This window comes from Ammospiza nelsoni, chromosome 2 (assembly GCF_027579445.1).
Source record: "Ammospiza nelsoni isolate bAmmNel1 chromosome 2, bAmmNel1.pri, whole genome shotgun sequence".
Classification (NCBI taxonomy): Eukaryota; Metazoa; Chordata; class Aves; order Passeriformes; family Passerellidae; genus Ammospiza; species Ammospiza nelsoni.
Genome location: NC_080634.1, coordinates 4,297,912 through 4,319,556, shown reverse-complemented (window position 1 = coordinate 4,319,556; position 21,645 = coordinate 4,297,912). Strand labels below are relative to the sequence as shown.

General features: G+C 38.3%; 1 protein-coding gene across 2 annotated transcripts in view; it reads right to left on the bottom strand.

Annotated features, from left to right (window-relative positions):
- Nucleotides 1-7,422: 7,422 nt before the first annotated feature.
- EPHA6 (EPH receptor A6) overlaps nt 7,423-21,645 on the bottom strand; it is a 597,075-nt gene continuing 582,852 nt past the window's right edge. For both annotated transcript variants that reach the window (XM_059493881.1, XM_059493882.1), the window contains 4 exons: nt 19,247-19,396; nt 13,855-14,048; nt 11,407-11,556; nt 7,423-8,514 (listed from right to left, as the gene is read on the bottom strand). In XM_059493881.1, coding sequence (XP_059349864.1) covers nt 8,400-8,514; nt 11,407-11,556; nt 13,855-14,048; nt 19,247-19,396 — 609 coding nt within the window. In that variant the 3' untranslated portion in view covers nt 7,423-8,399. The remainder of the gene's footprint in view (nt 8,515-11,406; nt 11,557-13,854; nt 14,049-19,246; nt 19,397-21,645) is intronic.

Genomic DNA, 21,645 nt, shown 5'->3' with positions numbered 1-21,645 from the left:
GGAAGGTAGCAAAATATTAGCTTTGTATTTTTTTTTCCTGAAAGTCCAAGTGATTTGTTTTTCTTTAAAAAAGTGATGACAAAATGAAAACTGTTAATTGCAGCTAAATCAATGAACGTTGCTTTGCTAGAAAATAAACTATTGCCTTTCAGTAAACAGGGTTTCACATGATCTTTTAAAGATTTATTTTTTCTTGCTAAACTGCAGGCGCAGTCCTGAGAAGTGCAGAGAAGTTCCCGAAGCCAGGAGGGTTTCCACCACCCCAGAGAAGAACGAGCCCTTTTTGTGCCTCTGGGTTTTCAGTCAGTCACGGCAGCGCTGGGTGTGATGTAACTGATACCACCAGAGAACGTTGATGTTGGCCTCGACAGAAGCAGATGGAAGGCTCTGGGTAAGAGCAACAAACACTGAATCCTGTCACCAGAGTTAACAAAGGAACAACTTTTCCCACTTTTAGTGTGAAACAGACATCTCAGCCTTACTTACAGGAGTTGGGAGAAGAAATTACTGCAGAAAAAATGGTAGTAAAAAACTACACTGCCAATTCAAAGCTCACTTGGGGAGAGGCAGATAGGGAATCATGGCCATAAAGATGTAAAATGCTTACAGATTTCCTTATGAGGAATCTTGGAGTGGGATGGCTTTCTCCAGATAGGGAATTAGTAAAAGAATCCAGAAAATGGAACCACTAACAGGGCATTTGTTATTTTATTTGCTATTGTGCCATTCATTAACTGGGCAAATCTGAAAACTTAGACTGCAGTGCACCAGGAGTATGAAGCAGCTTGTTCAAAGAGGCAAATCATCAGTCAGAACTTGTATTATGAAAGGGAGACCATACTGCATCCTGATTTATGTTTAGGAAAGAATAAAAACATAAAAGTCCCTTTTGTTTTAGAAGTTCTGTTTGTTTGATGGGGCTGGTGGTTTCATCCTGAATTTAAATCCAGAAGTCTGGGAAATTATCTGGGGAGAAAAACCCCACAAAGCCAAACAATTTCTGCTAGATACCCTATTAGATGTGTAGGTCATTTAGGTAACTAATTCCAAAGTCAGAGTTGACCATCCAAGCCAGAGAAAACAACAAACACTGCGGCACCCAACTTTTGTACCTTGCATTTTACTTTTTCCATGTTGAAAGTAATCACAGCTTACTTGATCACATCCCTGAGGTAGCAGCCTTTCTTTTAGGCTCAGTGCACTCTCTTCTCCCCATTAAATGAGGCCATCTGTTCCAGGAACATCTGTAGAAACCTTTGATTCAAAACCTGTTTCACTCACTTGACCTCCTCTTATGGATACAGCTGACTTTGGATCATGCCCTGAGGGACCAACTTACATCTCAACCTGAAATGCTTCAACAGAACAATTAAAACCAGCAAAAACTTGTAACAATCTATTTGAACAACAAGACAGCTCATGTCCCAATAAATGCTGGTTCTCTAACAACAAATTAACCATGACAGTAGTGGGGTGCAGAAAAGGAGAATCTGTTTGCAGAGCTAGAGCCTACCTACAGAAAATATGGACATCGGGCTTATCCCACTGCCATGGAAGTCAGTAACAAACTCTCATGATTTTAGATCACAGCAACACTATTGCCTATTAACACAGGAACTTTTAATTCCTCACAGTCACATCACTCTCCCAGGAATTAATCGAGATGCTCATTAAAATCATTCAGCAGGATTTGGAAATACAAGGTGTGGTAGAGCAGAACTCGCCCAAAACAAAAATGGAACTTCCCAAACTGACAATTAGTGACAAATAATCTACAGATTTGGAACACTGGCTGCACTTTGTCTTTTTCAGCTAATCCTATTTTACACCAAGAGACTGTGATGATAAGTTATACAGCTCAGAGCACCCAGCTTCTAACAGGAGAAAATAATAATCCTATTATGCTTTTCATTTTTCCTATTAATAATTTTCAGTTAAAACCAATCTGAATGAGAGAAAACTGAAAACTCAGTTTCTAAGCCAGTATTAACTAGAGATTTCTATGTTTTATTATATATTTAGGTTCCTCTCAAGAAAGCCAGTATGTAGCTATAAGAACAACTAGTCATTCAGAATTCTGTCAGCTGGACTTTCCAATATTAATTATGACAACTGTACCTGTTCAGGACATTATGTGGTGATGATATTATGAAAATAGTCCCTAGACTGTTTCATTGGGCACTTTTCCATCATCCACAACCAGAAATGAATATTTGGGTTCCAAAGCAGATTTCTCCCAAACCTGATTTTCCAGATTATAGGTTCAAGGTTAGTTACTTTCTCTGGAGTCCTTTGACATCCCATAGTTCAGAATGCAGAGACCTGGATTTCTCTTTGATTTGTGGGTTTTCAGTCTCAGGGTTATACCACTCAACATACATGCTGCTGCTGACCAGCTCTTCACTGAATTGTCAGAAATGAAGAGGTGATAGTATAATAAGGCAAAATATCTTATCTCATGGTGTCTCACAGATATTTTATAGGGATTTTGATTTTTTATTATACCTAACTCTAGTCTTCTATAAAGTCCCATGTCAAATCAGCCTTTTTATATTAATTAAGCTGCACAAACTAGAACCATTTACAGATTCAGGAGTTTCTGAGGTGGCACTGAGATGTGTGCAGAACGAGTCAAAGTTCTCAGATAGATACAGGTAAAAATTTTGGACAAGAACAAAAGTAGAATAGATGTGAAAACTTTCAATTACTTTGAGACTGAACTTCATAATTCTATTGTTCCCCCCATATCTTCACTGCCAGAACTTGCATTTTTTTAATTCCAGTTTAATTATTCAGGTATGAAAATATCAGATAATATGCTAAACCTTTCTGGAAGAGATAGGTACTTGGGAAATCTCTTGCAGGAAACGAAAGTAAGATATACTAATGCAGGATATTTAAAGAAATATACACACAAATAAATTCCACTGAACTGGTGTTATCTTATTTCACATTTAAAATATGGAAATATACTTTAAGCCATTTTTAACCTTAGGTTTTTCATCAACTGTTGTTGTTCTTTTTCCCTTCTAAAAGTCAGCTTATCTTTTTGTGCTATATGTTGGCTTATCCCTACTTACATGCCCTTGAAAATTTCCCTCATTTTAACCTCCTAGGTGTCCATAAATGGTCATGTAAAAGAAAATAATTTATATACTCTGCAAACATCTTTGGTGATTTCAGCAGAGGAACTGAAAACTCTTTATAGCGTGGACTCCATCTTGCATCTGCTGGCTCATGGGCACCTTGCTTCCCCTTGGGGATCACTAATTTCTACAGTAATTAGCTGAGTGGAAGAGAATCAGCAGGAAGGGGTTGGGTGAGATGGCAGCAGAAGGGTGAGCAGGCAGCTTTCTCTGAGCCAGTTTGAAAATGTTTTTTTCTACCAGTGGAGGAAAAGAGAGGCTGTCCATTTCCAGCTAACAAGCCAAGGAATTTTGGGAAGAACTATACACACACAGTGCATGCCATGAAAATTTTTAAAAGCAAATAAACCCCATTAGTGTTGATGGTAATTAATTCCATAGGTTTGAAGCATCTGATTTTACGATATACATTCTATTTATAATTCTGTATGTACATAAAGACAAATATTTTATAACCACAACATGTTCACCATATCCTGGTCTATGATCCGAGGTATTATATACAACACTCATGGATGGGCAGTGTGCACTACTAAATATAGGATATGATGGTGGAAAATTTTGTCAGCTATAAGTACTTGGCACTGTATTATGCAACTTGAGTTTTTGTTAGAGCTCCTTGGCACAGTATGGACAGTTCTTCCCTTTTTACCTTATGTAGGTTTAAGGGAGTTATTAATTTCTCTCCCCAGGAGATTTCAAGATCATTATTGTACTACAAGTTAGCCCAGCCCATCACATCTTTCCCTCATTCTCAAGAAATAATTATAGTGCTATTATAAAAAAGAAATTATTTTTGCTGTTTATTCAGGAAAGATTCATTACAATTGGTGAACAAGGGTATTCTGGAAGAAAACTGCTTAACAGAATACAGAGTTCTCAACCATGTGCAAATGCCACAAGTGTCTCTATTTTTAGTGCTTTTCCTGGAAGATGCAATGGAAGACAGACCTTTTATAATTATTTTAGCTAAAGAAATGTTGGACTGGATTAGAGGCAAGTCCTGCTTTTCACTCTCTTTAGGAATATTCCAAGACAGAGTGAGCCCATGACAGGGGAGTTAGAGGAACCCCGTGTTCACAAGAGAATTCTGAGCTGCCAGAACGTGTCCCACAGAACCATTCCATCAGCTGAGGTAAAACAGTTCCCTAACTGCTGCAGTTCACAACAGGGACAGCTGGAAACGAGGAACTGCTCAATACAAGGTGAAAAATGTTCTGAGCTGCTTTACCTTGGTGGCTGATGTGTCCCATTGGGTCATTCTGAGATGGAAATTGCTGTGGGTAACGCAGTCTCACTAGGCACCTCCACAGTCCCTGCTATTCCTCATGGTATATCTCAGCTGATTCTGCATAAAGGGGGTCTGTTTGTTACTTATGACCCATCTTTGAATCCTGTAGGAATCTGCATTGAAAAAGAAATTAATAAAGCCTTATGTTGGGCTTATATTAAAGATAGCAAATGGATAGTCAGTCTTAAGTGATGTAAAAATCAAAGTACTGCAGTCTATGAGTTCTGTATCAGAATAATCCAAGTAGTAACAGAATATTGGACACAATTTATTTGACTAATTTACTAACTAATTTATTTTATTGTTGAGTGCACTATTTGCAAGTAAAGGATTGCTTTATGCTGTCTGATGTCCTGAAGCATGGCATGTTTCTAAGCTTTTATTGGATAGACACTGGATTTAAGTTCACAGGAAACAAAAAGGGTAAATTTTGTTTGAGAAAGATTTAAATGATGTGGCTCAATTCTGTTCCTTTCGCCTCATGTCATCCCATTGTTTCTCAATAATTCTAATGTGCAAACACCTCATGATCAAATTCTATTAAACATTCTGCTGTGCCTTGTTCAGTTTTGACACCATGAACATCGTGAACAAGACCCTCTCTGTCTCACAGGTTCAGCCAAACAACTGGATACAATTAAGGCATGAAATTCATCTGACCAAGCACAGATACCTGAATGATGAGCTGTCACTGAATGCAGAGAAACAGGTAAGAATTATTTCTTTATACACATCCATGTTATAACACCTTTTTTTTGTTGCTTGCATATAGTTCACACTTTATATTGTGAACTTTCAATGGGTACTTTTAGTCATGAAGCACTCTGTAATGTGGGCCAGATTCTCAAAACCAGCCTATTAAATTTGCTTTAATTTATCAAATTTAAACTCCAGCTGCACTCTGCAGTATGCAGGATAATTAGAGCTAATTTTCTCCTGAAGAAAGAATTTCCTGTAACAAAGGAAGTTACTCTAATTTCACATATACATTTGTGGCCTGTACAGAATTAAGCTCACATTTGAAAAATAACACCTGTTAGCGTTGTTTTTTTGTTTTGTTTTTAAATTAAAAAATATGAAAAAATTGCTAAACTAAAGCAAGAACAGACTAGGAATCGGCACAAGAGCAAATAAAACATTTCCAAAATGGGGAAAATGTGAATTTCATCAAGATAACTATTAGAAAAGTGTCATACTGCACCACAACAGGAACAACAACAGAGAAAAACAAGCTGAATAAAGCCACAAAATCCTGGATTTACAATGTTATTAACAAATGTGCTCACTCAAAGAATCCCTTGTTCTTTCCTTTCTGGTCACCCAAACTCTTGTTTATATAAAAAATATATCTGATTAATAAATGTTTTACTTTTGTTATATTTTTTTCTATTGAAAAAATATTTTCAGTAGTATGATAAATTTAGAAATTATTTTTCATTAAATATATCCAGGTTGTGTGCATATAACTATGTCAGTTCTGCATCCTCACTACCAGGAACAAAAAAAAACTGGCAAAAGACAATATAAAAGTGCACATAGATAGTTTGGGTCAGCTATGAATTATTTTGAAACCCCATTAACAAATAACAGACTCCTACCTCCTCAGTAATGGATTTAATTATGAGAAAGGCTCATTCCAGAGATGTCCTGTTGTTGGCCATGGAAACAATGATAGGCAAAATGGATAATAAAATGATGAACTAAAATCCACTTTTAAATTACTCTGTTGTATGTTGGTATTTTTCAAAAGGTTTCAGGTAAGTATGGTTTTCTTTCTGTAAGAGCACCTCTACCAAAAAATTATTCAGATGTGGAATTCAGGCAGAATTTTTTGAGTGACAGTCACAGAAAACAAATGTTTTTTTTTCCCCACTGAAGGGCTGTGATCCTGCAAAACTCACATCCTTGTGCTGGACTGATGACTTCAGTGGGAATACTCCTGCTGACAAAATTACCTTTGGAGCTACAATAGGATTGAAGCTGCCCTTCTTTAAACAAGCTCATCAAATTGGCATTGTAGAACACCAGTGGCTCCTAGTCTTCAGAAAACTCTTTCCTCAGTTACATCTGCCCTTTTTTTTTAATGAAAGAAAGAAAAAATTACTTAGTGCATTCCTGCTATCTCACCTAAATTAATGCAATTATTCCAACATTGACAACAGAAATCAGGCCTCGTGTCTTACTCTGTGATCTGGTTGGAAGCATAATTTTTTCTGAGTTGCTTTCTGATTTTCATTCTTTGTGACTGATATACAATGGCAGCCTTTTCCAAGACTTAGGAAACACCTTGTGATTTACAAGCTGTAAATGAAGCAGTAAACACCATTATGATTACACAAAGTAGTCAGTTCCTTTTGATATACACATAGATTATACTGATAGCCCAAATGCACGTTGTAACAGAGGAGCTGCAATGCTGGAGTACATTGGGATGCCACAGAACTCAAAGATACCCTCAAAGGACACAGGAATGAAGAGAAGCTTCTGCACAGGTTACATGTGACATGCAGTGCAGATCTGCGTGGGGTTCCACAGCACGGCCATGCGGTCCTGCCCCTGCTCCCACGAGTGCACATCCCATGCAAGAGTTTGGAAATGTAGCCCAGCACGTCTGTGTCAGTTGTCTGAACAAAACATGGAAGCTGGAAGTCTTAGAGAGGTACAAATATTATGTTAGGCCTTTGCTGACGTTTCCTTGCATGTAAATATGGCTATTGAAGGGTTCTAAAGGTAATACCTCAGATGTCCTTTAGAGATCTGTACTAAATGAAGCTCTGGCCTGGAATGACCAGAGCCCCATTTCAGCAGAGTTTGCTTTTTAACCTCTAAAAGCAGTTAGAAGTAGGCTCAAGGCAACATGTTACCACACTGCTGTCCTGCATCTCCTTTTCTGCCTTTGTGCAAGGTCACTGCATCCTGCAGCCTGGAACTTCCAGCAGCAGTGGGGCTGCACTGCTGCCTTGGCTGGAAGAGGATATGGCCAGCCTGCTCCCATGGGAATGATCCCATCACCCCACCCATGGCTGGCCCTCTGAGCTCTGCTGCTGGAGATGATTCCCTATCCGACAGCAGAGACCTGCATGTTTGAAACAGAAAGCTCTTCTGAAATCTGTGTGTCTGCAGCAGAGCTGACAACTGTGTTTTACATGTGGTCAGTTTTCCAGTAGTAGAAGCAAATGCTGAGTATTACATTAAAAAAAAAAAAGGGTTGTAGGGTGGTGAGGAATCCCAAGGATAAACAAATTTTCCAACCTAATCTAAAATTTAAAGCATAAAAAGTGTCGAGTGCTAAAGTAATTGAAAATCAAGAACCTTCCTCAAGATTTCAAACAGATTACTCTCACTATGCTTCCAATTATTCACACAATTAAAACTTGCTACATAAAATCATCAGTCACTTCTGCAAACAATACTAATGTTTTGAGGCACCAGCTTACCAGCATTCAAACTATTAGAAAGTAATATAATGATAGGACACATACTTTTGGATTTAATTAAGAGATAAAATAAATATTTATGTTAAACTTCTTTTTGATTGCACATTTGGTGTTGGAAGTTACATGGTCACAGAACATGAAAGAAGTCAAATACTTTTTGATCTACCAGCAAATTCTAAATACATCGATAAAGAAGCCACACCAGGCCAAATAGATTACTACTTTCAAGTAAGTCCATGAAAGTTTCCCAAATACTGTTATACAAAGTTACACATCCATGCTGAGTTATTCATCAATGTGTAGCAAGAGTCTTGCACTAGGCCAGGATTTTATTGGCAGAGAACTGGTGGAGGAGCTGTGCAGTGTGATTAAAAATTCCGGTTTGGAAGCATTAACATAGAAGTACTTGTATAGTCTGAACTGGAGACTGCAGTTCTTGAAGTTGGGAAGAGCAGGAGGGAAGAATGAGAATATTTTTCCATTTTAGAAATGCTGAGGCACAAAACACAGTTGCTTCTATTACTTTCATACATGAAATCCTTTCTCCTGTATGTGCATCATGTGTAACCGCAAAGTCTGTAAACTGCTGACTATTCGTCTCTGGTGTCCAATGAGTGCAACTCCAATTCTTCTAATGTCACTGCAAGATAAAAAGTTTCATCTTGGATGCAAATATAATAAAGCCTCTGGTACACAAAAGAATATAATTATATGATGACTTCTTCTCCAGGATAGTCTACCTCCCTGGCCACGGCATATGAGAAAGCTGCAAATGTTCCAATTTTCTGCATCTGTCAATTTCAACTTTTGAAAACAGTCACTTAAGAAAAAGAATATAACAGAGAGATGTATTTAGATAACTGGGGCTTAGTGCTCTTAATTAGTGATACTGAGGCTTATTAGTGATAGTAATGGTCAATTAATCTTTCCAAATCTCAAGGACTAATTAGGTGAGTTCCAACAGCCCATTTTTAGTAATGGGTATTATAGGAACTCTTTCCCACTCATACTTGAAAATGATTGGGGCTTATACGCTCAGTATCACAGTTCTGAGGTAGAAATAACTGAGGTGGTGCTTCTGATGATTTGGGCAATGTGAGTGAGGCAGTGAGAGATGATTTAAAGATCAAATTAGCAATGAATCTTCCAGACTGACCCTGATTTCCCTGCCAGTTCCTCTCATCTAGCCCTGCACCCCAGAGTGGGTAGCTCTTGTCACCCACAGGCCTCGACTCTTTGGCAGGAATGAAGTCAAAAGCCACCAGAGCTCATCACAATTCACCAACTTTGTTTTTCTGTAAACATCCCCTGCTGCAAGAGCTGAGAAGGATCACAGAGGCTCTGAGGACAGGAAACTTCAGATATGCCAGATTTGTCCATTATGAAAATCCCACACTGGGACATAGACAGATATTGCCTGTTTATCCTCAAAAACTGTTTGATGATACAACCAGTAAAGGAGCTCATGGGATAAGGCATGGCCTTCATGAGTTTCAGATGTGCACTTCCAGATATTTGCATCTAATCTCCAGATCTGTATGCTCCAGCTGAGGAACCACTGCAGAGCTTGCAACTATTATGTGCTTAGGCTTAACATTCTCATGGGACATGATAGACAACACTTGAGGTCAGCAAAAATATTGAGCATCTGAGAAAATAAAAGGAGTCAGTGTAAAGAATAAAGCTTTACAGTGGAGAGTGCCCTTAGAAATGCAAGACCAATGCTTAGCATTTATCAGGAAGGAAGGCCTAGAAGCCAGCAGGTCTTGTGTAACACAAATTATTTGAAGAGAGAGGGAATCTCTCAAAATTTGAAATGGTATCTAAAGAAAGTGGAAAGGATGATAACCCTAGATTAGCTGTAAAAGCACAGTAAGGCAGACTAAAAAAGGCAGTTGAGGAGCAAACAGAAAAAACAACCTCAACAATAAAATAATAAATCTTTTTGCAAACTCACTGGGTACAAGAAACTTGCCATAAAATGTTTATAGTCTAATGATGATTTGGGCATAAGAGAGCACTGAAAGAATGGCCACTGTTGGAAGACTTAACCATTTGAGTTGACATTCACTGAGGAAGAAATTGAAATGACTCCCATGCCAGATCCTTTCTGGGGGACTTGCCAGAGTATCTGTCTGAAGTGACTGCAGGAGAGGTTATAGGAAAAACTGTAAAAACAAGCAGCAACCCATGTCCAGATTATGTTTAGGCAAAAGTACCAAAAGAAAGTGAAGATGAAATAATCAGGGCTGTGAGAGAGGGAGTTACCAGCTGTGCTCCACATGTTAAAAAATTTCTTGGTGCCTGAAGTATGGAGCATGGTGCCAGACAAAATGTTTCCAGGGAAGGTCTGGGGAACCACAGACCCGTAAGTCTGTGATCATTATAGGGAGTAAGAGAAACTACAGCAAAGTACAAAATTACTGGATGCTTGGATAAATGAGCTACTTGAATCACCATGGCTTTTGCAAATAAAAGTTCTGTTTTATAAAATTACTTGTTTCCAGTGGATGCAGATGACCCATCTGATAAATCTTGGATTTCCAAAAGCTTTAGAGAAGATTCCTCACAAAAACTTTATAATGAAATTGAGGAGCAACTTCTGTGTAATATAGGGTATAATATAATGTGGTCTTTGCATGACTAAATAACTGGCTTAAATATAGGATGTTAGCAGTAAATGGTCAGGTTTTACAAAGCAGTTATTGATATAAATCTGCAGGGACCTCTGCTGGGATAATGTTGAACATTATTGTTCAACAAATCAGTGAATAGTCTGGAAAGCAGGTGAGCAAGAGAGGAACAACTCAGCTGGTGAGGCTGAATTGTTCAGGGTAGGAAGGGAAAGGGGCAGCTGTGCAGAGTTTTGGAAGGATCTCACAAGACTGAGTGACTTTGCAATAATGAAGTAGATGGAATTCAGTGTAGGTGAATATGAAATGATGCACATGGGAGAAAATCAGTCCTAACTTTACATGTAAAATTCTTCACTCTGAACTGACAGCTACCATTAATACAGGCAGTCCCAGCATCAAATAAAAGATTGGGAATTCATGGGAAGGGAATAGAGAGCAAAACAGATCCCATCATCATGCTACTATATGAATCCATAGTTAGCCCAAACACTTCTGTATTGAGTGCAGGGTTTGCATTAAAAAACCACAGGGTGGTGTCAGAGATGGTCAGAACAATTTCATTATTAGGGCTGATAAAGTCTTGATGATATTAATAGCAACGTAAGAAAATATTTTTGCCACTGATTTCAGTGGTCTAGATCAAAACTGATTCCCCAAGAAACAGTCATCCCTGGCATTTGGTTGTGTTTGGTGTGGTCACAGAGTGGATCTATCAATTCTGGGTCTCCCCATCGTACATCTCTTGTGTTGTTTTGCTAAATAACTGTATTTGTCTTTTGTGAACTGAGAAGGAAAGGAAATGAAAGCACTGTTCCATACTCTGCAATATTTGTGTGCCTGCAGCATCCAAATTCAAATTAATTAGTCACTGTAGGGATAATAAATTATATACTTACTCAATATTCATTCTTGAAACCATATCCAAAGTTGTGAAACCTGCTGCCATGAAGTTATTTTTATACTGACCCATTTTTATGGAATCCAGCCAGTCACTGACTGAAACAAACAAAGGATATTCTGGAACTTCACCAGGTGAATCTGGCATTCTGTAAACAAAACAAACAAACAAAAAAAAGCAAATGTTACCAAGCAATACAAAATATGACACCCAATTTATCCTGGTTGACATAGCTTTTACTAAAAGGCAGAAGGAATGAGAGAGGAGTCTGAGCTGTAAAGGTCAGACCTTAACTGAGCATCTCTTTAACCTCTTGTCTAAAACTTATAAATCACTTCAGTCTGCCAAGCTGCACTACTTAAACAATACATTTTATTAAAGAACTGCAGCTCAGTAACACACTGAGGAGTAGGCCTCTCCCACTGCACTTCTTTTTGTTCCCTAAAATGTTTCCCTGCAGATCGACATGTTCAGGATTATAATAATTTTTTGATACAGTATTCAATGTAGAGGACAATGAAAATTTAGCATAAGATGCAATTTAAGAAATTAAACCACCATGAGATAATTTTTACATTTACCTACAACCACCCCACCCCAGATGGCTCCTCATTGTGATACCATTATGCTACAGGAACACTTTGATTACAGTACTCAAAAGCTAAAACTCACCCTAAAAGAAGCCAAAAGAATATAATGTCTTATCTTTGTTTTTACATAGAATTACATAAAGGAGCAAATAAAATGGAAGGAGCTATTTAGTCACATTTATTTTTGAGCTCTCTCCCCTAATATTATCACAACTGAAACAGAAAGATGGGAAAAAAAAAAAAGATTGTAATTTTGGGGCACTGATTTCCAGTCTTCTGTTGTGTGTCACATTTGGAGGGCTCACAACTTACACTTGCTTTATGCATTTTATGTAGAGAAATTGTATGAACAAAATGCAGAAAATGCACACTGCTGTTTGTAAAAGCTTTATGATAGACTTTAGAAGAAAGACACAATTTGTTGTAAATGAAAATTTAGACAGCAAAAGCCAGCCTACATTTACTGATAGAACATGAATTAATGTAGGAAGCAACACAGCCTCATATCTTAATGAACCAAGTTTCACCCACACATATCAAATGCAGTAAGTACAGTGATTTTCATTCATATTATCAGAATGAAAGAGGGAGAAGCTGAAGGACAGGAGAACACTGTTAAGTACAAACTGTAATTAAAAATCTACCATGGTCCCTTCCCATCTGAGTTACTCTATGATTCTACAGAAGGTTACCCAACCACTACACCAAGCATTCTCAAATGAATGGGAAAAAGCTTTCACAAGCAGGTGAAGTCAGTCATAGTTCAATAAAGCCTAAGTATTTTAGACCCTAAGTTATGATTTAAATAAAGAGAGATAAAAATACATTACTCTGATGCTAAATAAAGTGATCCAGGTACGAATAGCAAGTCATACATATTTATATTTATATTCATACACCCATAGAGGATGCTAACTCTAGGGCATGGATATGTAGTCCCACAAGTTTCCCTGGTCTGTGTTGATGAAAACTCTCCAGGTTTTCCTACCAACTTCTCCATTCAGCCTTTCCCACAGCAAGGTACCAGCCCCAATTCTGCCTTGTTGCTCAGCCCTTGTCAAAAACATTTAAAGGTTCTCAGCAAGCCCCACTCAGGGCTTGGAAACCCTTTCAAAGCCCATGAAAGCACCTTTATCTTATCTTAAGGTGACTCTTAGTGACTGAAGAGAGTGAGGCCACCTGGACCTTTGCTGATTTCAGCTGATATATGCAGGGACAGCTTGGATCAATAAGCCTACAAATACTGACAAATTCTTCCACTGCAGCCTTGCTTATCTTGTGTTTGCATTCATTTCTGAAACATTATTAATGAAAAAGAAAAAAACCCTGGGCAACACTATCAAGAATTTGTTGTGGGATGGTAAAAGCATAGTTGCTTATTTGGTCACTGCTGCCATTCTGCTGCAGAAAATAAAGATTTAGCAAGCTAAGACACAGCTACTTTCTGCAGGATATTACTCCAAGGCAGTTCACAAATTGCTTGAGCACTGTCAGATGGAGAGACAGGCTGCTGAATGGAGAAAAAAAATTACAAAGAGAAAACAAGCACATAGGCAAAACACACACACACAAAAAGAACAAAGAGACTCACAAAGATTAAGGATAGATAATGCACAAACAGAACTCAGACAAAAAATAATAATAAAAAAGCCTAATATAATCTGCATGGCTTGAGAAAAGAACCTCCTTGTATTAACAAGGAGGCAAACCTTCAAAGGGGCTTAAAATTATTTGAACCTGCGTGACTTTATGAACTCAGAACTTTGCGGTTCTCCCACCCCTGCCTAATGCCCTAAACCACATAATGATAGCCACCATGTGTTATGAAAAACCAGAATATAACAAAAGGATCTTACACAAGGACATCCTCCACCAGGGTGTGAAGGGTGCTGGGGTTGCGGATCAGCTTGTCCAGGAAGGTGACAATGTCACTGAACTTGGGACGGAGGTTCCTCTCCTTCTGCCAGCAGTGAAGCATCAGCTGGTGAAGTGATGCTGGGCAGCCCATGGGAGCTGGGAGCCTGTAGCCCTCTTCAATGGACAGGATAACCTACAGAAATACAGAAATCGGTACGGTTACCAGGCATTAAATGCTGAAAGGACAGTGCGACACTGACAATTAGGAACCAGGGATGATAAATTATCCATGGCACAGCCACCCTCACTTTACGCATTGCTGGGGCTTCATTTGGAGAATCAAGACTGGCAGGGGAAATATTTTGTAGGAGACAGGAAATATTTTGTAGGCATGTGAAACACAGTAGGAACTTTTTTAGGGTCACTGGTCATCCTCTTCAAACAGCTAAGAAAGCAGGAGGGGAATAAAGAATTCACCAATATTATTTTTCACTTCAGGAGGCCACAAACTTACCTGGTACGGCCACTGCATCCCACCATGCTCTAATATTTGCATTTTGACACAGTGTTTGTGTGTAGCAACACCCCAAGACAATCAAGCACCACAAATACACATCGCGGCACTTGACAATTTACTTGGTATTCACATGTTTCTGCTGATCCTTAGAGTGTGATTAATTCTGGCAATGTCCCCCACAGCAAGTTACAGCAATGTTATTTTGTGCAGTCTCCCTCAGAAACCTGGGTGTCTGAGATGTTTGTGACTGAACAAAAGTTAATAAAATGATGGTATTACCCTAAAGTGAGTGAGATCTTTAGGCTCAGCAGATACAGAAAGTGTGTTTGGTAAAGATTCAGAAAGAAGCAGATCTGCTGCCACACGTAAATCACATGTATGAACATCATGTAAATCACATGTTAATCCAAGTAGAAGGAAAGCTCATTTTTAGTAACATGGGTAGCAAAAAACATTGATTGAAAAGAAGAGTAGCAGCCTGGCTTCAGAGGAGTTAGCAAAACTAGCTAAGTTCCATGGAAAGCTTCATGGATTCATAACAGCTTACATGGATTCATCCTATGTAAGGTTTAAAAAACACAAAGGAAGATCAGGAGGTTCTGCAATGAGTGGTGGTAGCAGTGGGGATGATGTTACAAATTACACAGTCAGGATTCTTTTTGTATAAAAAGGAATGCAAACCTAGTCAGTGGCTGATCAAAAATGAAGCTAGGACAATGACCAGCCTTAGCACACATGCAAAACCCTCCCACACAAAAATCCAGCCCATGCTAAATGTTTGCTAATGTAGAAATGATTGCACACAGTATTTATAACCACACACTGCACTTAGGAGGAACATACCTGCTGCACTGATACCCACTGGGCTGCAAGGAGACATCAGTCGTTTTCACACAGATGTATGCACATGCTGCAGACACATTAATGCAGCTGGAAGGGGTTACATTAAACTGTTTACAGCAAATCAATGTTTTACAGCACCAGCTCTGCCTTCAATATATTCAATCTTATTATCCTGGAATATATCCCCGTTCTCTATTTGAATTCTGAATTAATGCTGGCTCTGCTCAGCAGTGCCTAATGCTTATGCTGCAAGCATTATGTAAATAAAATAGGAGTGAGGAAGCCACGTTAGGACATGAGCTCCCCTTGATGGCATGGCAGGAAATGGAAGGAGCCCTTTGTAGCTGCTCACAGCTGCTTGTCTGTTTTATAAACACAGGAGACCCGGTCCTGTAATGCACATGCTGCTGTGACAGGAAAAAATGCCACCATCCCATTGCCAGGGAAATATTTCCTTCAGAACCTTGTCTCCCAGTGATAAAAATGCCCCCACGGACTCAGGACGGGCAAAACTCAACCACGTGCATGGATTTTTATTCACATTTATTTATTATTAATGTGTCTCAATTTCTCAATATTCAGTTTGTCGGAAGTAGGTTCATAAAACACTCCTGACACAGAGGGGCAGAGCTTAGTTGGTACTGGCCATCCTTAGCAGCCCAGAAATGCAGATTCTGAATTTTTTTACATTTACCTGTGCCTGTTGCAAATGTGGAATTTATGAAATGTATTTTGTTTTTAAGGCAACAGGAAAGCTGCTCTACTTTTCAGGGATATACAGCATTTGCTCAACACAACAATAGAGGGCTGATGAGGTTTTGCTGAAGTAATTTATTCAGGAAAAACCCAGAATCAACCATAAATTTCCAGATATATTTTCTCTGCCACACTTTATTTTAACGTATCTCTGAAAATGAAGTCATAGTGCATTTTGTTTCCCCTCTTGTTCAAAAGGAACATTTCAGTATGAAGAGGAATGCCAGCTGGTACTGGGATAATTACAATTTCTCATTAATACCAGCACATTTAAAAAATAAACTAGAAATATTGCCTCATTAGTATCCCTTGTGAGGCAAGTATTATTTTTAGATTCTAAGAAGCAAGAGTAAAGATGTGATAAGTGTCTAATGTTGCAATGGGAATCAAGTCTCAAAGGAAAAATTAGAGCATTTTAATTCCTTATTTATTTATATACTTATTTTAGCTCTTGCTCTGCCACATGCATAGCACCCATCTCTCTCTGTTCAGAGAAATCAGATGTGCATGTACCTAAAAGGGAAGAAGTATTAAGTTTTTCCTTGTAAAAGACAATTGTATATTATAAAACATGTAAATATTTTGCATGTTAACTCCCCTCATATGCCTTTTCCCCTTGTCAGTGAAAGGCTGACAATGCACCACATCAATCATGAAATCTGCATCTACAGGAAGGCCACAGCAACAGCTTGTTTGATGTTAGACATAGCTGTGAAGTTTGAATTTAACAGAGTTAATATTACATATTGGTTATGATTGTCTGAGCAGTTTTTTATTCTTCTACTGTCTGAGCAATATTCTATTCTTCTGCTTCTACACAAAATTTATACATGCGCAATTTCAAATTAATTGGCAACTGGCAAAAATGCCATCTGAAAATGAAGCTGTAATCTTCCTGATAGTTTCATTATTGATAGTAACAGGGATTCTTGCTTGCAAAAGTTAACTGACAGCTTTTTTAATGAGACTGAGACAGAAGAGAGTCCAGAGGGACATTGTCCCTGTGTCCTCCTGACATCTGAAAAATCTACCAGGAGGGAGAGGCAGCTGCTGCTGCCTCATGGTGCAGAGCCAATCCCAGGCGCCTGCCAAGTGTTTGGATATCTCTCAGTTGAAAGAGCTATATTAGGATAAGTTGGGTTTTTTCAGTATAACAAGAAACTTTCAGGAGTGTAAGGAGTTTTATTCTGTTTGCTACAGTAGTTTCTTTGCATACCAATTACAACCCATTAAATATTCTTTTCATTTTTTGCCTTCTTTTTGAATACTGCAGCTCTGCAACATGCATTGATTTATACAGTGGCCTCTAACAGGTGTCCCAGAAGACTTCACTCACAGCTGTTCTACAAACCAAATGCATGGAATATAAATCTTCCTTCCCTCACATGAGCATTAGCAAGCCAGACTCTTAGCACAGTCTGTTCATCAGTACACTAGTTTCCTTGGAAAGTTCAATATCTTGGCTAATGTTTATTAATTAAGCAATAAGACACGACAGACCGTGCAGCAGCCCTAATTAATGGACACCTCTGGTGCCTGCCACACATCTAAGAAGTGCATTAATCAGCACCAACACAGTTTGGAAGTGACTTACCACAATAATAAAATGGTTATTTACTTAAACAAGAGCAATTCTCAAACTTAGCAACATTTTTAAGCCTCTGCATTATGCAGAGGCTTAAATTTATTATATGTACAGTATTAATTTTATGAGAAGCATTTTGCAACTCAGTTTCCTTAAGTTCAGCTTCCAAATCCTTGCTGGGGAATATAAATAGAGGATGCTGGATTTGCAGAGGTGTTGAGTCATTCTGGATACCTGTGAGCAGCTGTAGTCTTTGAACACCAGACTGGGTTTATTTAGGTGGCATGTACCAGTTTAACACTTCTCTCATCAGCTGTGATCATCACTTACTTAGCCATGGTCTAAAAAAAAGTGAGTTTATTTTCCAAAGCTGTATAATTTGAAAAGCAATTGGTAACATGGAATGAAAAAAAAATCCCAAACCAGACCCAGTTCTGCAGAGTTTATACTTGGAAAACTTTTGGTGATCTACCAAAATCCACCCAATTCAAGAAATATTTTAATTGCTATCTAGACAAGGGCTTTATTATGATCAAAACCCAGTAAGTGTCTTAATGGTACTGTCAGCAGACATTCTGATGTAGCAGAACCTCTGACTGTACCCATGCAAGACTTCATTGACTGTTGTTTGCATCCTGTGTCTTTTATGAATCTGTTTAGTGCACATCCCTCTCTGCTGTTTTCCCTGCCATCTGTACAGTATCACTGACCTTTGAAAGTCCTATTATTTCTGCAAAATAAGCCCAAGTGAATTCAGGGCGTTTTACTGTACTAAAGGAACGGTCCCAATATCCAGTAAAATAAACTTTACATTATGTCTAATAACTCAAAATTTCCCAATGACACTTGAAGTGACTAAATGCATGTAGAAGGTCACAGATGCTCACTGCTCACATTCTGGCACTGAAATCCTCTGGGTAGGAGAAAAGGAGTCCTTTGTGTTTGGAATTGCTGAACTGCAGGGAAAACCCCCAGCAAATGGCATCAGCAGGGCCTGCAGCATCATTTTGTATTAACAGACACTTTTATTTTGGATGTAGGAGTAATTAAACAATGCTATTTTCATGCTGTAGCTGATTATCTAATATATTCTAAATGGAGAGGTTTGTGATAGTATTTTTTTGTTTCTGACAGATTTGGTTGCTTCTTTCCTTTTCTTCCTGAAACAGTGAAATTATTTTTTAAAATTAAAACCTCTCTCAGATCCTTATCCCCAAATGACCGATCAGCCTTAACAAGCAACCAGACTTCAATAGCTGAATAACTTAGCAACAATGTAAAAACAGCCATCTGGGAATGTCTTGTCAATTCTTCAGAACCAATGCAGGAATATTCCAGGCAGATATATGAGAGAGGTGAAGGTGGCTTGGCTGATATTCCACATTTTGACACAGAGCTTGATGGCTGGTGTGAAGACCGAGTGTACCAGTTTGAGCTGTCACAGGGATCCATCAAACAAGAGAGTTTGTGAAAACTTAAATTGTGGTAGAGAAAAAAACCCTACCATTTCCCCTTTCCCATATTTTTTTTCTAGAACAAGCTTTCAATTATACTAGAAGAAAATTTGTTCTTTTTTAAAATTGAGATTCTAGCCTAGAAAGAGAACGAGACAGCGAAGCAGGGCAGGGAGTGGCAATAACTTTTAAAGCGCATTTGAAAGAGATGCAGATGAATTTTGGGCAGCACTCACATCCTGGTTGGACATCTCCCAGTAGGGCCTCTCCCCGTAGGACATCACCTCCCACATGACGATCCCGTAGCTCCAGGCGTCGCTGGCGGAGGAGAACTTGCGGTACGCGATGGCTTCGGGAGCCGTCCACCTGATGGGGATCTTCCCGCCCTGCAGACAGGATGGAAACTCGTCAGGGGATTAGGATACAGAATAGCACGTGTTTTAAAAGAAAAGGAAAAAAATACAACCCCTGGATTCTGATGTTCTACGTTCCGACTTCCATCAGTTTGCTGTAAGTGGAAAGGAAGAAATATGCCTTTTTTATGGAATTTGAAAAAAAAAAAAGATTTCATATGTAGTCTAATTCACCAATACCAGCACCTTGTGGAAACAACCCAGTTCAAAGAGCAGAAAGCATTTGAGATGATTAATGTTTGTTCAGTCATATAAATAACCAGAACTTGCATTTTGATTGAAAACATCCCAAGCCTTAAATTCCTAGTTCATTGACATTTAAGCTTTTTCCCTAAATGAAACAGAAACATCTACTGCAAAACTGAGCACTGAAAGCTCTTAATAAAATTGTATAATCAGGAAAGAAACTATACATGTTCTATATACCTTCAGAGCATTACATTTGATGATATATTTTACTTTTTGTTGTGCCCTTTAAATATCCAGGTAGAAAACAAACCAATTGTGCTTCTAAATAGGCATTTCCTTAGGATATTCAACAGTGCTATTCTGCAGCCTACAACTTAAAATCCAAGCTCTCCCACCAAAAAAAAAAAAAAAAAAGAAATCAATCAACAAACTTAACTTACCATTTACAAGACCACAGGATGCAGAATTTTTCTTTGACATAAGTACTTTATATCACTGAATCCTTTCTATTTCTCATAAACAGTTTCTGTGTGAAACCTACTTGTCCATCTCAAAAAAAAAAAAAAAAAAAAAGTTTTTCCTTTCCATGTACATTGCTCACTTCAAAAGTGTATTTTTTTCAAGAGTGTACATTTATTATCATTCTCACTGAATCCTTTGGAGAGAGAAAAGCAGTGTAGTAAAAGTGCCACTAGATGGTAGAAGGAGGCAGTCAGTAGAGCTGAGCTCACTCAGCAGTAGTTGCTTTCAACAAGCACTAATAGATTCTGCCCAGTGTTATAATTGTATTTCTGACTCAAACAAAAGAGGAAATGAACTAGAACATCCATTTGGCAATGAAGAGGGGCCACAGTTAAAAACAAGCATGTAAATCTCTGCTAATTTGCTTTGAATGTATGAAAAATTATCTGAGACCTGTTGAAGCCTGACTTTGGCTGTTGAGAAGCTGTTTGTTCTACCAATAAATGGTTCCAAATCCAGGCTCTGTGTCTGTGGGGCTGTGCCACTCAGCCACGCTCTCCTTGCTGATGGAAAATGCATGGTTAACATTTTTATTGTACGAAAGCGACCAAGATGTCCTTTGGACATTTTTACATCTTTTTGCAGCTGCTTTTTCAAAGCTTCTGCTTCCTCACATGTGGTAAATAATTTAGTGATTTAAGCACTAATAAGGTATTTTTTGTATTTTTGCCCAAGTACCTCCACTATCTGCCTTTTATTTATCCATTATCCTGGTGGTCAGATCACTCACCTGGCACATCAGAGGTGCAAAAGACTTTGTGCCTCACCTGCTGCCCCCTGCCCTCACCAGCACTGCCCTGTGTGATGCTCTTGGTCCCCTCCTGGTACAGCTGTTCCACTTCAGAAGCAATTAAAAATGCTTTTTGGGAATGTGAATGAAGAAACAGGGGGACAAAAGAGAGTTCTCACAGGAAATTCTCCAAGGAAAGGCCAGGCTGATTTCTTGTCTCTTCTCCAGGAAGTATTTATTTATACCTTCTAAAGAAATTGGGTAAGAGCACTTAGTGTTTGATCTCCCAGTCTGGTTTCAGTGGTCTTTTCATGGAATATGCAAGGCCAGGCTCCCTGAGGTAGTGGAAAAATCAGCTATTCAATACCACAAATGTGCACCTTACACAAACCAAAAGGATGCATCTGAGACACAGAGAGTTTTAGGGTCTAACTGTAAAAGACACTCCAAAAATATTTCATCACACCTCAGAGTTATGGGCCTAGTCCTTTCTACTGGATTGGGTTTAGTTCTTTACTTATAAACATTTTATCATCAAACTTATGTAATTCTATCCTCAGACAGATTCCTGTTTTGGAGAGTTTTATTAATATTTTTTAATTTTAATGAAATTCTTATGTTAATAATTAAATGTCTAGTTGTAGGTAAAAGACAAAGTTATACATGTGAATCAAAGGCAGTTGGATATTTATAGAATTTACTTTTAATGTATATATTAATGTAGTATGGATAACATAAAAGGAAAACTATCTTTACACTGTATCCTTTTCTTAAATTTGCT